The following is a 17,782-nucleotide window of genomic DNA, read 5'->3' as shown; positions in this document are numbered from 1 at the left end:
GTTTTCCCACAGATTATCGCCTCTCTCCAAAAAGTCTTCTCAGGATTTTAACTTACTGTTATCACTTTAGTTACTGGCCTCTGTTCATTCTACTCATGATTTACACACAGGGATGTTTAAAATGAACCATGTAGCTGTCATCTGGCAAAGTATCCTGAGAAATTAATCTACTTTATAACTAACAGTTAAACGTATATATATATTACTATATTTAACATTTTCAGGCATGCATTCCTGCCACAACTGTACCATCTGTATCACCAGATGTTCTGTGCTGCAGGTCTGGTCACAGTTAACAAACTGAGCACCAGACTCAGCATGTGGACATGTTGCCATTTTTGATTTAAAAAAAAACGGTGAACGATACTAGTTGGCTGTGCTGAGGAGTTGGATCATGGCTCTACCTGCTGAGCATGATCCAACTCCATGTATTGGAAACATGTATTGAATGTTTTTGAAAGTCCACTGAGCCACTGATGCAGCGGCACTGTCTGACTGTGACCAATGGGTCCATGTGTTTTTGAAAGCTCTACAATCAAGCCAGAACTACAAGTCTTTCATGTTCTTATGAGACGGTTAAAAATAAATGTAGTCATTGTGAAGTAGTGGCAGGTTAAATTAGACAATGAGCAGTCGCAACAGTCTATGTAATTAATGCAAAAGCTTCTGTTGGTCTGTTTTACTTTTCACAGCTGCAGGTGTGTGATGATGTGTAAGCTCTGTTGATAATGCTGCTGTTTACACATGTAAACAGGAACCTCTTTTTATAATTTGTTTTATTGAATTTTAACTAGTGTCAGTTATTAGTTAGAAGAAGTATTCAAACATGAATATTCCTATTTATGTATCATTATATCCTCATTCTACCGTCCTCAGGGTTTGTCTGTTAGAGTGCAGCATGAGGGAGGTGAGGGTGGTCGTCGCAGCCATCCTCGAAAAGACCCTGGAGTGCGCGCTTCACTTTGGAGACCCGGGATTGGACGGTTTGACCGACGCCCTGCTCTCCTTACTGGACAAAGATGTCCCTGAGAATGTGAAAAACTGTGCCCAGTACTTCAGCCTCTTCAGTAACTTTGCTCAGAGGGTAGGAAACAAATTCACAGATTCAGTTGATTCTACTCTCTTCAGGTAGCCAAGTATAAACAATAAATCACAGCAGGATGACTGAGAGTTTTGTCTTTGTGTTCACTCTCTCAGGGTTGTGGTCCTTGTCAGTTGTTGTTGAAACACTCCGCTTATCGCCGGATGCTCATGTTCCTGTTGGGACCAAACAGGCAGAATAACCAGGTACAATTGCACATTGTGCAAGTGTAAAGATATATCATTGAAAAAAATGTCCTATTTGAAAATGTCATTTAAATCTTTAAAATGTGGTCTTTGTAATCATTGTATATTGGTTAAGTCAGGATCCAGAAAATGTTAAAATGCTAATTTAGTTTTGAATTGTTCATTATTTTAGTTCAAATTTTTTATAAACTAGCAATAATGGATTTAAAGTCCAATTAGGACTTATAAAAGCTTTTATTGGCTTAAATGTTACTGATTTGTCTGTGACAGAACCGCCGCTGGAGTCCAGCACAGGCTCGGGAATTCCTTCACCTCCACAGCACTCTGGCCCTCCTCACCCTGCAGTCTGACCTCGGCCCACAGCGGACACACTGTGAGACATTTAAATCTTTTTCTCAGTCATGTAAAGTCCCACTTGGCGCAGCTGATGGTTTTTGTACAGCTCAGCTCAGTCTGACTCTTTATTGTCACCTGTTTCCCTCGTAGCTCCAGGTGGTTTTACGCTGCGTGTGATTAACGTCCCGTCATCCAGCCCACTCCTCCCCCTCCACACGGATATCCTGACCTCGCTCTTCACTCCAGAGGGACAGCCTTACCTTCTAGAGGTAACATACGAACAGGATTTTAAACTTATTCGGATTTGATTGAAATATACTTTAAATTAGCTTCCACTGAAGACGGGAACAACCATTCAAAGGAATCTAGAAGAATCAAGCCGTTTGTTTCTGTGGACAAACATTGATTGGCTCTGAATCTATTTGGTTGATCGTCTACTTATTTTCTATCTACCAGGTAATGTTTGCCATGCGTGAGTTGTCCGGCCCGATGTCTCTCCTCATAGAAATGGTGACCTACTGCTCGTTCTGTAATGAGCCCTTCTCTCTGGGTGTGCTGCAGCTACTCAAGGTAAAAAAAAATGTAGCTTTAAAAATGTCATAGAATCAGCTGACAGACATGTTGTTAATTATTCTTAATTATTCTTAATTGTGTCTTACTCACAGATTCAGCTGGAGACGGCTCCACCTCATGAACTGAAGAACATTTTTCAGATGCTCCAGGAGCTACTGGTGAGTGACGGTCATCTGTCACCAATGCCCCTTCGACTATTGATTATTTAATAGTTCTATGATGGCTATTATGATTATTGTTGTTAACCTCAGTTAAATCTTCACCTCAGGTAGCGGAAGACCCTCTGCAAACCCAGAGACTCAAATATGCTTTTGAGTCAGACAAAGGCCTGTTAGGTATGTCTTCATTTGTTGTTGTTGTTTTCACTCTCATGCCCATGGCAGGCACACCAGAGACCAGTGGACTCAAATACTGTTAATAAACTGCGATGCTACTTGGCAAGAAAGATTTAATGAAAAATATAAAACTGTTTCCTTCTTCCAGCCTTGATGCACCAGAGCAACAACATGGACAGCAGACGCTGCTACCAGTGTGTGAAGTTCCTGGTCACATTAGCCCAGAAGTGAGTACGGTACATACTGTGTTAAAGGGCAGAGGTCGGGGTCGAGCAGGAATAAGAACTTTAGATGTGATTCATTGAGGGTGATTCATTTTTAATTTAATTTTTTAACAGGTAAACATAATTCAAAAGATTGTAAAAATGTTCCCACCAGGTGTCCTCCAGCCAAGGATTACTTCAAGGACTTGTCCGGTCACTGGAGCTGGGCAGTGCAGTGGCTACAGAAAAAGGTCAGCTTATAAAATGTTGTCTCACTTGTTATACAAGAGGATTCATATTTGAGCCTTTTTTGGGTATATTTCAGATTGACAGAGAAAGATGGGAAATGATTTGTTATAAAGATCCCAGGCTGAAATCAGACCAGGTTGGTCGGTGGTTCCAAACTGTGAATAGATTTGAACTAACCTGACTCGCCAAAGACATTATACAGACATTACAAGGCTCTGATGAAAACTGAGCAGACACTTAGATACAATAGATACTCAATAAATCGTTGGATGAACCATGTATCTGTCGAGAGAATTGCAAAACCACCTTTTCCGTATAGAGAAAATCTGTCAATGTCATTAGTCTGTGCTCTTATTATATTTACGAAATAGTCTCCACTTCTGATTTAGCTATAACTTACTTTTTTAGACGGCACCTCTGTTGTTTACAGGCATTCATGTTCTACTGTTGTCATAATTAAGACCACTTTTACACCAACATTTGCAGCTGTACACAGGTTGAATAAATAAATAAAAGAAAGTCGATTGCACCAACACCCGGAAGTTCCATGCGCGTCATTACGTCATGCAGAACAGGCATCGCACAGTCTAAACTGCAGAAATAAAGAACCAGTAGAAGAAATTGGTGTGTTCACATGGGTCTTAACCTGTTGAATGCCAATTGTATCTATTTCCATACTAACGTCAGATGTTAGTGGGTTTTTTGACCAGCGGAAAAGTGGCCTCAAACATGCCTGTAGTTAATAGTAATCTTTCCCCTTTTTTACAAACTTGAGCATCTCCACAATCTTTCCACATACCTCCTGTAAATATTAGAAGCACTTCCTGCTCAGGAATCGCTCCTGTAGATAAATACTATTTATTAAATCCTGTGTGCTTTTTGTTTTTGTCCCTCAGATGACAGAACACTACTGGACTCCACAGAGCAATGTCTCCAATGAGACATCCACCAACAAAACCTTCCAACGCACTATCTCCGCACAGGTACACACAAACAAACACACACAGAACTACTGTAATATTATATATCAGCATGACATGACCACCTAGATTCCGCCAACACCAGTATCAAACACAGAGACAAACACGTACACACTTGCTGTTTATTTTTTCTCCTCTGCTCTCAATCTTACTCACTTGTGTGTTTGTGTGTGTGTCAAACTCTGCAGGATACCTTGGCCTATGCTACAGCGTTGTTGAACGAGAAGGAGCAGTCTGGCAGCAGTAACGGCTCTGACGGCAGCCCAGCTAATGAAAACGCCGAGCGCAGCCTCCGACAGGTAGCCCTCACACCGGGCACGCCCGCCACTCAGCACAGTGGGCGTATTTTGTGACTCATTTCAAGGCGCAGTTCAGGCCAAAATAAGTGGAACATCTCAGTGGTTTCTGTCAAGAGCTATAAACAGCTGCTCTATTCTTCTGTGACTCCTGCTGAGCCTGTCATGATGCCCACACCACACAAGACTGTCAGACCTGTTCTGGAACAGATATGAATACGGCTTATAACAAGTGTCATGCATTGAAATGATAATCCTGCTGTCACTCCCTGGTAGATAGATATTTAACGTTTTGGTCTTTTTTCTCATTGAAACAGAACATGCTTCTCTTCTCCTCATATTGACCGTGTCCTTGTGTCTCTTTCCCAGGGGTCAGAGTCTCCCATGATGCTTGGCGATTCAAAGAGCGATCTAGAAGACGTTGACCCATAGCGCCTCCAGCCAGCAGGATCCCTTCAAAGGAGCGGCGGCGGCGGCACAGCTCCGGGGCAGCCAGTCGAAAGGGCTGCACTTTGCCTCTGATTGGTCGGGACATTTAGGACTCCACATCATGCCAATCAGAACACTTACTCTCTCGGTCGCCACGGCAACGAAGGAGCTATGAATAAATCATGAATTACTTCCTTTTAGAGCCGCTGAGGCGATGATGGAGATGCATTATCATTAAGGGCAGCAGAGTTGAAAACAGTGAGAAGTGCAAAAACCCTCCACAATCAACGGATGACTTGAGTTTATCCTTTTATTCATTCATTGACTCAGAATGACAGCAAGGTGTCGGATGGGTTTTGGTTGTGTTTTAACAATTTTCTGCTCATATTTGCCAATGTATCTACACAGACATATTCATATTGTAAAGACTTGTTCCATAGATGTAATTTCCAGTGTAAGATAATATTTTAAAGTCTCCTGTGCTCTTCTCCACAGCCATGCAAAATGCGAGAGGTCAGGTTAGTTGCTCTAGAGGAACTTGCAGACACACGCACCCAACGTGTACTTGTACAGGAACACCTCCACACAGGAGCACTTGGGAGGGGGTGGGGCTCAGCATGCACTTTATAGTCCAGCCCCGTCTATTGTGAGCAGTGCTGCTCAGTTCCTCTAGAGCCTCTACACGCTCGTGCCCTCGTCCTCTTTTTGCTTTTATCAACTTTTATTTTCAGTGCCACTTACGCAGTCACATGGATGCCCTGATAGCAAAGCCACTCCGCCTGTGACTTAACCTTTGACCCCCCCTGGTGACCACACAGCGTGGCCGCGGGGACGCAGTACGGGGCCGGTCCTGTCCAGGAAACTGGACAGATCCAGGCCCTCAGCAAATCTTTAAACAAGCAGTGCCATGGTCAGCACTCTCCCTCCACTTCTTCTTCCTCTTCTCGCTGACAGACAGAGACAGCCTGGATTTTACTCCTCTCATTGCTGTGTTTTATTTTCTTTGCCACTTTGTCTTTGACTCTTGATGGATTGAATACTGGAGAGGATGTTTAGGGACCCGAGCCTTATGCAAGATTCGCTGTCCTGGAAGTGCACAGATCAGCCATGGTGGGCCGTCAGTGCCAACTGAGTGGGAGCTCAGGAGATTGTTTTGTCTTTTTAGGTGCCAAGGTTACAAACATACATACACACACACACACACACACACACACACAAATGTTTTAGTGAAAAACATGCAAACGTGTGTCACTTATTCACTTCGCTCACTATCACAAAGAACAGGTCCTCCTCGCCTCACTGATACCTCTGCTTTATCAGGTTTGATTTTGTATTTTTTTTGTATTTTTTTTTCCAGTGGAGATTTCGTTATGCTTTGCCTTCTTTGCTTTGGTCGACCTTTTGGAAACACACACAGAAGCCGAACCCAAATGTAGCTCTAGTTTCCCTCAAGATCAACACCCGTGTGTCGCCACCCTCAATCATCGGGAGACTTGAAGTGCCTTAACCTCCCGATCTCTCTCTCTCTCTCTCTCCCTCTGTCTCTCTCTTTCTCTCTCTTGCTCTTTCTCTTTATCTCTCTCTCTTACCTTGTCCTAGCTGTTACACTGTACCGTCACATCTCTGAGAAGGTGTGCTCACGTCTTCTACACCTGTCCTCGCCGTGACACCAAATGGTCTTGCTTTAGGAAGGCAACAGGGCTTCTTCATCCCCATCAGTCCCAAAATGATACAGGGAAGATTTCCCTCTGTGTGTTGTGACGAAGGACTGTAGGAATGTATTTGTTGGTTGGTGATTCTGTGTGTGTTTTGGGGGGAGGGGGAGGGGGGTGGGGCTGCAGGTTTCATCTTAATAAAACAGGGTTCAGGTGACGGGATGTTGAGTTTTTCGGTGGAAGTCAAAATGCTGCTTCTTTTCACTCTGCACCCACGCGGAGACACTTTGTAGATACTGATTCGTGCTAGGGTAGTTTTAAGGAAGCCACACTTTCACTCGGACGTTGTGAAGTCTTGAGCCGGAACTAGCCTATCACATTAGCTCTCAGCTTTAACGGGTCGATGTTTACAGTGTGAAGACCTTACGAAGTGATCATGCCCAATGGGTTTCTGTCGGTAGCCGTCACGTGATCAATCCACTGAGGCTCCCTCCATTTCTCCTCTCTCTCTCTCACTTGATGTGAATGTCACGGTCGTGCTCTCCGGCACGTTTGCATGTGTGGCAGTAAGTGGTTGGTGAAGTTTGTCTTTTCTGTGTGACAGAAAGGAAAAAAACATCCCCCTGTGTTGTTTGCTGTGTAGTTTGGTCATTAGCACTTCCTGTCATTAAACCCCCCCCCCCCCCCCCCCCCCGAATACCCCATCCCCCTTCTCTGTGGCTGGTTACGTGCTGCCTGATGGCGCTGCATGCGATCTGTGCCAAGCGAGCCACGGCATCAAGAGTCGCATACAGCTGGAAGTATCTCCTCGGTTTAGCCGTTTAGCCCCCCCCCCCCCCCCGTCCCATCACCACAACTACGACAAGACAGAAAGAGGGAAATAAGGCTTTGAATTTCTATTTTAATCCTGGGATGCAGGAAGGGGTGGGTACGTGCGGGGGTGGGGATTGACATCTGTACGGGTTTTTACTGTCATTTTGAAAATTCACTGCTGCCATCACAGGATTCTGTACTGCATGTTAAAACTCAGTTTTAATTTGTACATCAGAGTTTGATTAAGGGGAAATTTGATATAAAATAAACTGGAATGCACAACCTTTTGTAAACATGGTTTTTATGTATGTTTACAGATGTTTGCATGCTTTATTTCATGATGCTTCAAATAATATTTGAGCTTTTTATGTGTCGACTACAAGATTTCCCCTCATCCCATACCATTGTTCAGACAATACATTGACACCTCCTGTTTATATTCTTGTTAAAAAAGGATCCCTTCACTGATGAGGTGTTTGTCATGAATCAGTCACATCAGCGTAGCTTTAATCATGTTTGCTGCTCCAATCAAACCTCATTCCACTCATCAGTGCACCACAGCTGCCAGAGTTAGATGGATATCCCTGTGGTGCTCCCACACTGAAGTCATCCATCTGTGTGAATCAGTAACAACTGGAATTGCACTCGGTACAACTCGTACCTCTGCCGAGGCCGAACAGTCTCCTTAAATTTCACCAATTTTCACACACTCATACATGTGTCCTTTTTAATGAGTTTTTTTTTTCCATCAAGATCTATGTGTTGTTTTTTGGGAATTTCACATGTTGATAAACAAAAACGACAAAAATAATCCTAGTCCCCAAAATTCAATAGGTTCTTTCCAAACCCATAACACATCCTTCCATCAAGTTTCATAGTGCTCCGTCCAGTAGTTTTTGCGTAATCTTGCCAAATAACAAACAAGAACAAACTAATTGGCAGTTGATGCTTTTCAAACTAATAGAAAAGCATCAACACCATCGGGTATTTTGTCGGCGAGGACTAAAAACCAAGGGTTAAACTTATTAAGTTACCTCAATAAGCACAAATCCTGCCATGTGGTACAGATCCTGGTAAAATAATGGGACTGGAGCCAGGGGCAACTGACTCGGACGATTGTGTTCTCACGTACAGCTCCTCTGGATGCTCCAGGAGAATGTCCGGAGTTCAGTGCATGTCTGAGAGCATCTCCAGATATCAGGGAATCTGTGAATATCTCTTCAGTAGTATTTACTCGTCTTGTTTCATGTGCAGCTGCCGTCACAAACCACAAAACAACGTGAGCACAGAGCGACATGTTTATTACGGAGGCTGCTAATCAGGGCTGTGACTGAGCCGTCCTCCTCCACCTGCAGTCACAGCCCTCTGTTACATTCAGGAGATAGAGTACGTGCTGACTGATTCAGTCTGTGCATTCAGCTGCTTCACTCTGGTAAAGTCCATGCAGATTCACTGTCAAACGGAGCCATTGATAATGATCCTTCAAGTTCTAAATTCTCCTCATGTCAGGCTGATTACTGGGATATCCTTTGGTTGGAGTCTGTGTTTTGCCTTTACCTGTTAAAGTGCTCCACATTAGCTCATATATACAGTATGGTCCATACAACTATATCCTGTCCTATAAAACACAGAGCTACCACTTAAATCCATCTATTCTACCTCAAATCACTGTGTAAAGAGAAAACAGGCAGTAAATCATCAACCAAAAAAACACTCATAAGCTCTTTATTTTGTTTTGTAAAAAGATACAAAAATATTTGGTTGAATTTTACAAACTATGTATGGTATATGGTAAATATATGTTATATCATGTTCGTTCTAATCCAATAGCTCAAACAGCCTTTGAAATTAAGACACAGCTCATGACTTTCACGGAAGTTTTATCAGTCACGTGAGTGTGAAGGTGTGTTCATGGGTCTAAATGACATCACAGCTGATGAGCGATAAAGACATCAAGACTACTAGAGATAAAGCTAAGCTGTTTTCAAGGTGTAAGCCATCACAGAGGAGTTGGGTCGGCTCATTGTGGAGCTGTGGCTGCCTCCTCTGTTGCTCTTATGCGACAGCAGACGGCGACGGCTGCTACACCGTCAGCTGCTGCTGCACCGCGGATACTGCAACTGTTGCCCTTAGCAACAGGCCCCAGGACAGCAGAGGCCTGAGAGACGGCTCTACAGTCCGTCAGAGTCCAACCGGAGGGACAGGACACCTGGACCTGCGTGAGAGCAGCAGAGATGTGAACGGGTAAAGTTTAAGCATTATTGTCAAACACATTAATTCTCTTTATATCTAAATTACTCACGTGGTCTTTATCAGCTGATATGTTCTCCAACAGGTGGCACTCCAGGGATGGAGCGTGGCAGCACACGGCGTGTGCCGTCACCCCGTCTTTAGCAACGCAGCGCCTCCGATCGCTGAGATGTGGACGGGAATAAGACGAGACCTCAGCAGGGGACCAAGAGGAACAACCTACAGAGGAAGCAGCCGCATGTGGAGTTTAAATAGCAAACAAAAAGATTGTCTGTTCTTTGGTTTTCAGGTCTTTATACACCGACTATCGTTTTCAGACAAGAACTGATCCATCCTCCACAATGGCACCAACTAAAGAGAACAATGTTAAGTGAGAAAGCCCTGCTCTTAATACCACGCTTTTTTATTTTTAGTGGCAGAGGGTTAATTTTCCTCTCAGGGGGATTGTCATGGTAATTGACCATGGTGTTCTAAATGCAGCTACATCAGAAGCTGGTACTTGGTTTAAATGGCAGTTTGCATTCAGCTCAGTATAGTTGAGATACAAATCTTTAACTCTGCAATAGTTGACTGGTTTAAAGGAACAGTTAGTCAGAAATATGTTAAAATATGCTCATTGTCCTTGTCAAGAGCAACACAAAATATTAAGCTGGAGGTAAGAGATTATAAAGCTTCTTTCCACTGGAAAAAAACCCACTCACATCTGTGTTTTGTCTGAATAGTTATCCCCTCAAAAAACAAAGTGTATCATCAAAAAGGTGCGTGTTCACTGTGGGTTCTGTAGTTGACTATTTCCTAGCTGGGAGCTGTGATTTATATACTGAGACATATAATGCTCATATTCAGGTTCATCATTTTAATTTCTATCATCACTTGAAAAGGTTTAGATGCTCTAATACTCAGAAATAGCACCACTTTCCTCATGGTGTCCATTGCTGAAGCTCCTCTTTTCAGCCTCTGTCTAAAACTCTTGGATTTAGCTCCTGTTTCTTTAAGGCCCCCCTCCTGGTATAGCACTCTCTGCTCTGATTGGCCGGCTGCTTCCCTCTGTGGCTATTGATCAGCCTCCACTCAGACTAGCTGCTATGCTTGAATTATGCTAATGTTGGGCATTATGATGTCACATGACATGACTACAGGAAAAATATATACTAGACCCCTAGAGGAAAGAAAAACTGAAAAAGCAGCATAAGTCATTGTTAAATAAACAAACACAATATAACCTGTTAATTGTTTTTTGGACAGAGCAAGGCTGTTTCCTGTTTCCGGTCTATGACCTTTTTCCCCTAGTTTAACAGATGTTAGAAAGTGGTATCAATCTTTTCATATAATTCAGCAAGAAAATAGATGAATGTATTTCCTAAAATGATGAACTGTCCCTTTAAACTCCACCCAACAAAACAACATCCCCAGTCAGACTCCAGCAGATGAGACTTACCTGTCAAGTGGTGCTGTGGGTCGACACACTCAGCATCTTTGCCGGGCTCAGGACTCGCGTGGGTCTGGCACCGCAGACCACCTATCGCACAACAACGGGCCACAGCGTACACACCATTGCCCCTCGCACCATTGTAGGCAACACACTCCATCTGCTCACTGTGCATCTTAAACACAAAGACAGAGATATGTCAGCATCTTAATCGGTTATTTAAGAGTTGATGCTGTTTATTTGGACTCACCTCGATGGTTTCTCCAACACGGACACCGTCAGGAGCGTAGCTGCTGCATCCCACCATCTCCTCCCCCTGACGACAGCGACTCACACCCCTGTCGGTGCTCGCAACCCCTGACCTCTCTGACCACACGGACCGACACAGAAGCTCCCCATCTGCACACACATTGTAAATGATAGACCAACATATTGTGTGCATTGTGTTTGTCCTTTTTGTGAGTTACTGACTTGTTGTGCTGCTGGTAGGAGGCATGGCTGCCACCAGGTTTGGAGTAGTGAGACGATGTGTGTCAGACAGAGAGAGGAGGTTGATCGTGTTGCTGACGGAGTAACGCAGCATCGTGTGCAGGACCTGCACCGGGGACATGTTCTGATTGGACGAAAGGATCACTGCTGCTACACCTACACAGACACACAAATCAAAATAAGGAGCACTTACTGCAACTACAAAGGTTGATCGCTTTGCCTTTAGTTTCTTGTTAATTGTGTGTGTGTGTGTGTGTGTGCGTGTGCGTGTGCGTGAGAGCACACACCTGCGGTGTGAGCAGCAGCTTGGGATGTGCCCCCTCTGGTGGTAAAGCAGGTGCTGCAGTCGCTGCTGGCACTAACGATGTCATCGCCGGGTGCAAATAAATCAACACAGCGGCCGAAGTTAGTGCCACCTGCTCCCTGTGACATGAGCTGGTCCTCTGCATTAACTGCCCCGACTGTGATGACCTGAACACGCAGAGAAGTTGAAGTAAAGGTTGTGTACCTGGTGTGTGCAGGGCACCACTGTGTTCTTTAATGAAGTATTGTGTGACCTCAGGCTCTGAAGCAGGCGAGTAGAGGCAGGCATCATCTCTGTAATTGCCTGCAGCAGCGACCACCACAGCACCGTGAGCCACCATGTCCCGACAGGCTGCGTTTAATGAACGACTGAAGCCAGCGATGAAAGGCAGCAGGACAACCACTGCTTCCACCGGTCGGGTCAGTAAAGTAGCTCGGATGAACTCCAGACCTGAATGTGACAAGAGAAGGATGTTCAGTGAAGACATGCCCCGCAGAAAAGTGGAAACGCTGCATTGGCCCTCCATTTGCATTATGAAAAATAATGATTGCATGTAATCACCTTTCATGTGAAAGCAGAAGGATATTTGGAGAGAGCATACCTCCGAAAGGCTAACGTCCTATCTCATCGTGTTCAAGAAAGATAAATCCTTGATCCACACATTTATCAAGATTCCCACCAAATTGAATGGGCACTTCTTTGGGTGAAAAGTACCTTCTTTCTTCTTTGGGAAATGGGTTAAGAAGGGATTGCATAATCCTGCTAACTACCACACAAACACCGATGAAGACAGATGATAGCATCCTTGGCCGAGGTAATGACTCCTGTGAGTGGCATGAATGCAAAGAGCTTCTGGGATTAGTGAGGTTGAGTATCTCAGGCAGACTGAGTCCTACCTGCCAGAGCTCCTGATACCGTGCCCTTCCCTTGACAGTTGAGCACACGGACCAGCTTGATACCAGCGCCTCGAGCAACACCCGAATCCAGCCCACTCACAACCCCGGCTATGTGTGTGCCGTGAATGTCACACTGACTGGCCTATAGAGGAGAGAGGGTTGGACAAAATGGTGAAATAGATGTGTGTGTGTGTGTGTGTGTGTGTGTGTGTGTGTGTGTGTGTGTGTGTGTGTGTGTGTGTGTGTGTGTGTGTGTGTGTTGTGTGTTGTGTGTTGTGTGTGTGTGTGTGCGCCTGCCTGCCTGCGTGTGTGTGCCTGCGTGTGTGGGTGTAACCTGTCTATGAACTCTGGCTCCGTCCTCCTCAGGGACGTTGTTGAAGTCTGTGATGAGCACTCGTCCCTGAACCTCTCTGTGAGAACTCTGAACACGACCATCCATCAAATACACCTCTGCCTTCCCTCCATCATCTGCAGGGGACAGAGACAGTGTGTGGCTTGGATAAGTATTACTTCAGGTGTGTGTGTTTTTACTGGGCAGGTACAGAGACAAACTCACTGGGAGGTTGATATGTTCCATTTTCCGAGGTGAAACCGTGCGGCCGCAGTAACCTCTGAAGGTTCCAGGGGGCACTCTGGGCAAAGATAGATGAGTCCTCCTCAATGTAGTGGACATGGGGGAGCTTCACAGCCTGACAGGAGCACATTCAAAGATGATTGTGAGTGCGAAGCAAAGACATAAATGACAATAGATGTTTTTGACAGAGATCAAAGTGGGACATTGCGGAACACCTTCTCCTGGGTTCTCCGAGGAAAGTCTGAACCCAATTGTGCGGACATCCTCCAGAAATCATGTCTGAAAACGGCTTATTGGAATGATTTGGTCTGTCTATAATTTTGTGGGATTCCTCAGGGATCTATTCTTGGTCCCCTTTAATACACCATCTACAAACTATCTGCTGAACATATCATCCACAGATATATCCCCAGGATTCTCCCATCAGCCTTAAGCCAAGATAACATACTTACATTACTTTGATGATGCTATGTGTCACAACAACATTGTAGTTAAATGATTGCATAGGGTTATGACCATAAGCCTCAACCATTACCCTCTGTGTCCCAGCACCTAACGATCTAATGTTTAGTTCAGTGGGTACTCTATCTAGATGTTAAACCACACGCGCATTATCTTTTCTTTTGACTTTGAGCTGTCACTTGTTTTTGCAGTTGACTAATGTCGTGCCGTTTTACTTCAGACAAGTGAGGCATAGCACCGACATTGGTTTGTTTCTCACATTCGCTGATTTAGAGAAGGTCATCTATCCTTTATCTGCTCCAGACTGAATTATTGTAAAGCATTTATTTTGGTCGTAGGAGACAAAGTATCTGCAGACAACAGACAAACACTGCCTGGCTTTTACCAAGCTGGAAGACCATATTCCTTCAGTGTGAATAGTCAACTGTCAGTTGGATTTCGGAATTTTGGGCTGTTTCTTTCGAGCCTTGCTGATCTGCTAATACCTTACAAGCCTGTTCACTACACCAGAGATTTACTGGCTCTTATGGATTGTATGGAAGCTTTTGCTCTGTGGGATCTATTATCCTCATCAAAACCCATTTAATCTCTTAGCATTTTCCCAACCAAGTGGGAACATTTTCTACCTTCTATCTTTAAAATAGTTCACTTTAACCATCTCTCAGGATTGTTTCACTAAAAAATACTTGAAATTACAGTCTTTACTTATTTTGCCTTAATCAGTAGATCAAATAGGTCAAACTATTTCGTTTATGAATAATTTATAACATGAAACCCTCAAACAAGTTGTACACAGAAAAACCACACACATTTTTTGACAAAATAAATAACTTTTGTTGATATTAAAGGAAAGTTGGGTAAACCACATTTTTTCAGGCGGAAGCAGTTACCAGGGGAAGGACGTCACTGCTCATCTTGACCAGGAAGCCGTGCAGAGCTCCAGAGAAGGTCTGCAGGATCTCCAGCACGTGACCTCTCCTGGACGCTTTGGCTATCAGCCTCCTGATGGTCCTCTGGAGCTGAGACTCGTGCGTCCCCGGACGCAGCATGACCAGGTAGTGACCAGGTATGCGCCATGCTGCCTGGATTACAGAAGAGAGAACAGTAGGTGCAGGTGCTCTGTTTGCATTGCGTGTACAAGAGACACTACACATGCTTGCAAGAGGTTCAAGATCCTGGTAAATTATATCAAGCTTTAGATTTTTCTCCTGCTTATAAAATAACTGCTGCATCTGTATCAGACCAGCAGGACTCTGAGCTTCTCAGATCAGGGACTATTGGCTGCTCCTCGCTGCAGATTAAAGACCAGAGGAGACTTCAGCTCTTTGGATTTCTATTTTACTCAACCTGCTGTAGACTAAGTAGACATTTTTAAAAAGCAGCTTAAGACTCATCTATTTAAAGTCTTTGTGTTTGAAGAACTTTTTGACTTTAAGGTATAAAAATCTATTATTATTGTCTTTATTATTATATTTAGATAATCTTTTAAGAGCCTCATGGACAGTAAATAATTTATTGTTATTTTTTGGAATAGTTTTTTCCTAATTTTTAATAAATAAGGATACTTTGCTCATATTTAGATGAAGGTCAATGGGTTTTCTCTTCTACATGAACTTATTTATCTGGATCAAGCATTTGGCAAAGATGATCACATTTATCCAACACCTTTTAAAAGGCTATAAAGCCTCAAGATACAATAAATGTATAATTACGGAGTTTATGTGTAGCCCCGTCATTAATAAAGATCTGGATCTGTACAATAAAGAGATTAAGATTTTAAACTTTATTCATACATTTAAAGTTATAAGTGTTGGCGGTGCATGTGGAGAGGATGCGGCTCAGCGCCCATCACACACTTCTTACCTTGTTGCCCCTGAGGAGCTCGGCAGGGGGCTCGGCTCCGGGTCCGCGCTGAGTCAGATCCAGGACCAGCTCATCGTCCTCGGTCAAGTCCGGTGCGCTCACGGCCAAAGATGCGCACAAACACAGTGCCCAGCCAATCCACGTCCAGGCGGAGGTGCGCCGCATGTTCCTCGCACCTTCACTCAAATGATCGGGGAAACTATTAAATCCCAATATTTCCCCAAATGAGAGCTTTTAATTTCAGACTGATGTGTCCAGATGTGTGATTCCCCCGCGCGTCCTCTGCGTCTCGAGACCAGTAAACCCTCCAGCATCTGTTCTGATGTTTGGGAATGAAAAGAACATGGAACAATTGATAATTCTAGGCGGAGACTGGTGACGTCCTCAGGGCTCACGCCACCGCTTTTGTATCGAATGATTCTCCTCCGTTAAAAACACCTCTTACTGCGGAGGAGTCATGTTTCATGCCCCCCCCTCCCCCCCCCCCCCCCCCAGACCTGCCTGTGATTATTGCATGTTAATCTGAAAAACACTTCCTCTGCTCATGTTGATTTGTAGGTGCTGTGTTATAAAGTGCAATTAAAGAGGAAAATGTGAGATTCATGCCAGTGCAAGGATATACCTGAGCAAATGCTGCATGTCTCTGCTCACTGAGGATGAACAGGGATCGTATGTGTGTCTATAATTCGTTTTTAACGAGACCTTGGTTATAATGATAAATTAAATATGTAGTATAATAATAATTCATAATAATATAATATAACACTAATCAAAACAGCCTGTGCTTCACAAAGAGGACAAACAAAACACACAAAAGCAAAAAATGAAATACATAAAGCGAAATTAAAACAATATCATTTAAAGTCAAAGACAGCAGATACAAATATCCAACTTCATTTAAAGTAATAGCGAAAGAAAATTATGAAAGTAAAACAAACAATCATTTGAAAGCCAATTGGTTTTTTTTTGGGGGGAGGGGGGTTAAAAGGTCCCTGTCAGCAAAAGCTCTGTCACCTTCAGTCTTGTGGCCTTGTGGGCTGGTGAGTGCTGGTTTAGAGTCTGATTTAGGGGCCATTCAGTTGTACAGACTAGTCCACATAATGTCACTCATCATACTCCACCTGAGAAAACACTTACATGAACCAGCCCGACCAGCTTTGTCCAGTCTGAGAAATATCCCTGGTTATGTCGTGATGGGGTATCATGGATTTATCTTGATGATTTCAGTAAGTGAAACATTGTGGGGAGAGGCTTTATTTCCTATATGCAGAGTGGATCTTTTGTCTGTTACACAAAGGAAAAAGACTTCTTGCCCCAGGTGCATGGTTCAAAAGGGTTGTTAATCTCTTAATTAACCAGGAGTACTCTCAGTAGAGCACAATCCTCCACCAGGACCCCACAGTCTCCTGCAATTAAAACAAGCCTTAAAGCTAAGGCCACATTTTGTTTCTCAGCTACAGATTGTTTATCATCACAGGGTTCTTGTCCTATTTGTTACCATATGGCAGTTGAAAAAGAAATTGAGTCCCCTTGAATATGTCAGATTTTTTTCATCAATGTTATAAATTCCAGGATGGGGCTCTGCACCAACATGGGCTCATAGTGCATCCTTTCAAGAAGTTTCAATATAATCTGTCCAGGTATTTCTGTTTAAGAGAGAACACTTCTCTGCAGAGGAAACACATCTGTGGTTAACATGCACTATGCATGTTGTGCACTCTTCCATATAGGTGTTTAGTACTATCTTGATAACAGTGAAATACTGAGCCACTGATGTGAGTCCAGGTTTTATATGGTCAAAAGCACAAGTGCTTTCCAATGCGTTACCATGGGAGCTTAGATGTGCGTATGTCTATATAAATAAATATATATATATATTTGCTGTAAAAACAAGGTTCGGTTGTGTCGGTGTAATGCTGTTATTAAGTTTTCTGTTTACCCAGTTGACGAGTATTGTCCCTGTGAAGGACCCGACTCCTATGAAACTTGACATAGGAATTTTCTTAAATCTCAGAGTTCACAGGTTGTGACGTGTTTGCTGATGTTTTCAGAAATAGGATAGCAATCATGACAATTGATTACCCCAGAGAGAGATGATGGCGCTCCTAATCTTTTCCCTCTGCCATATTCCATGTCTCACATTACATTACCCACCTGCTGCCTTGCTTTACTGTTACCTAAGTCTCTGTGGCTGCTGGACAAGGATTTCATATATGCAACATTGTCACCAGAATCCCACAAGGTGCATTTGAAGGCAGCACATAAAATAATAGGACCATCATGTCCCTCCTGTGTGTGTGGGTGTGTGTGTGTGTGTGTGTGGGTGTGTGAGTGAGAGAGAGAGTCACTCACTGTCCCT

At 43.7% G+C, this 17,782-nt stretch overlaps 2 protein-coding genes across 6 annotated transcripts in view; one reads left to right on the top strand and one right to left on the bottom strand.

Moving 5' to 3' along the window:
- usp24 (ubiquitin specific peptidase 24) overlaps window positions 1-7,031 on the top strand; it is a 32,374-nt gene extending 25,343 nt beyond the window's left edge. For all 5 annotated transcript variants that reach the window (XM_053430110.1, XM_053430109.1, XM_053430108.1 and 2 more), the window contains 12 exons: window positions 877-1,084; window positions 1,198-1,287; window positions 1,558-1,660; window positions 1,774-1,892; window positions 2,080-2,193; window positions 2,289-2,354; window positions 2,465-2,531; window positions 2,680-2,758; window positions 2,910-2,985; window positions 3,880-3,966; window positions 4,152-4,262; window positions 4,629-7,031. In XM_053430110.1, the coding sequence (XP_053286085.1) occupies window positions 877-1,084; window positions 1,198-1,287; window positions 1,558-1,660; window positions 1,774-1,892; window positions 2,080-2,193; window positions 2,289-2,354; window positions 2,465-2,531; window positions 2,680-2,758; window positions 2,910-2,985; window positions 3,880-3,966; window positions 4,152-4,262; window positions 4,629-4,691 (1,183 nt within the window). In that variant the 3' untranslated portion in view covers window positions 4,692-7,031. The remainder of the gene's footprint in view (window positions 1-876; window positions 1,085-1,197; window positions 1,288-1,557; window positions 1,661-1,773; window positions 1,893-2,079; window positions 2,194-2,288; window positions 2,355-2,464; window positions 2,532-2,679; window positions 2,759-2,909; window positions 2,986-3,879; window positions 3,967-4,151; window positions 4,263-4,628) is intronic.
- Window positions 7,032-8,440: 1,409 nt separating this feature from the next.
- On the bottom strand, window positions 8,441-14,597 carry pcsk9 (proprotein convertase subtilisin/kexin type 9). Its single transcript, XM_053430904.1, has 11 exons — window positions 14,451-14,597; window positions 13,081-13,213; window positions 12,859-12,992; window positions 12,525-12,666; window positions 11,882-12,078; window positions 11,612-11,795; window positions 11,307-11,480; window positions 11,086-11,234; window positions 10,845-11,010; window positions 9,459-9,625; window positions 8,441-9,371 (listed from the first exon to the last, which is right to left on the bottom strand). Exons 1-11 carry the CDS (start codon window positions 14,472-14,474, stop codon window positions 9,177-9,179), a joined length of 1,665 nt encoding a protein of 554 aa, XP_053286879.1. The 5' UTR covers window positions 14,475-14,597; the 3' UTR covers window positions 8,441-9,176.
- Window positions 14,598-17,782: the final 3,185 nt, after the last annotated feature.

Source organism: Pleuronectes platessa, chromosome 9 (genome assembly GCF_947347685.1).
Source record: "Pleuronectes platessa chromosome 9, fPlePla1.1, whole genome shotgun sequence".
Lineage (NCBI taxonomy): Eukaryota > Metazoa > Chordata > Actinopteri > Pleuronectiformes > Pleuronectidae > Pleuronectes > Pleuronectes platessa.
This window is presented reverse-complemented; position numbering and strand designations above follow the sequence as displayed.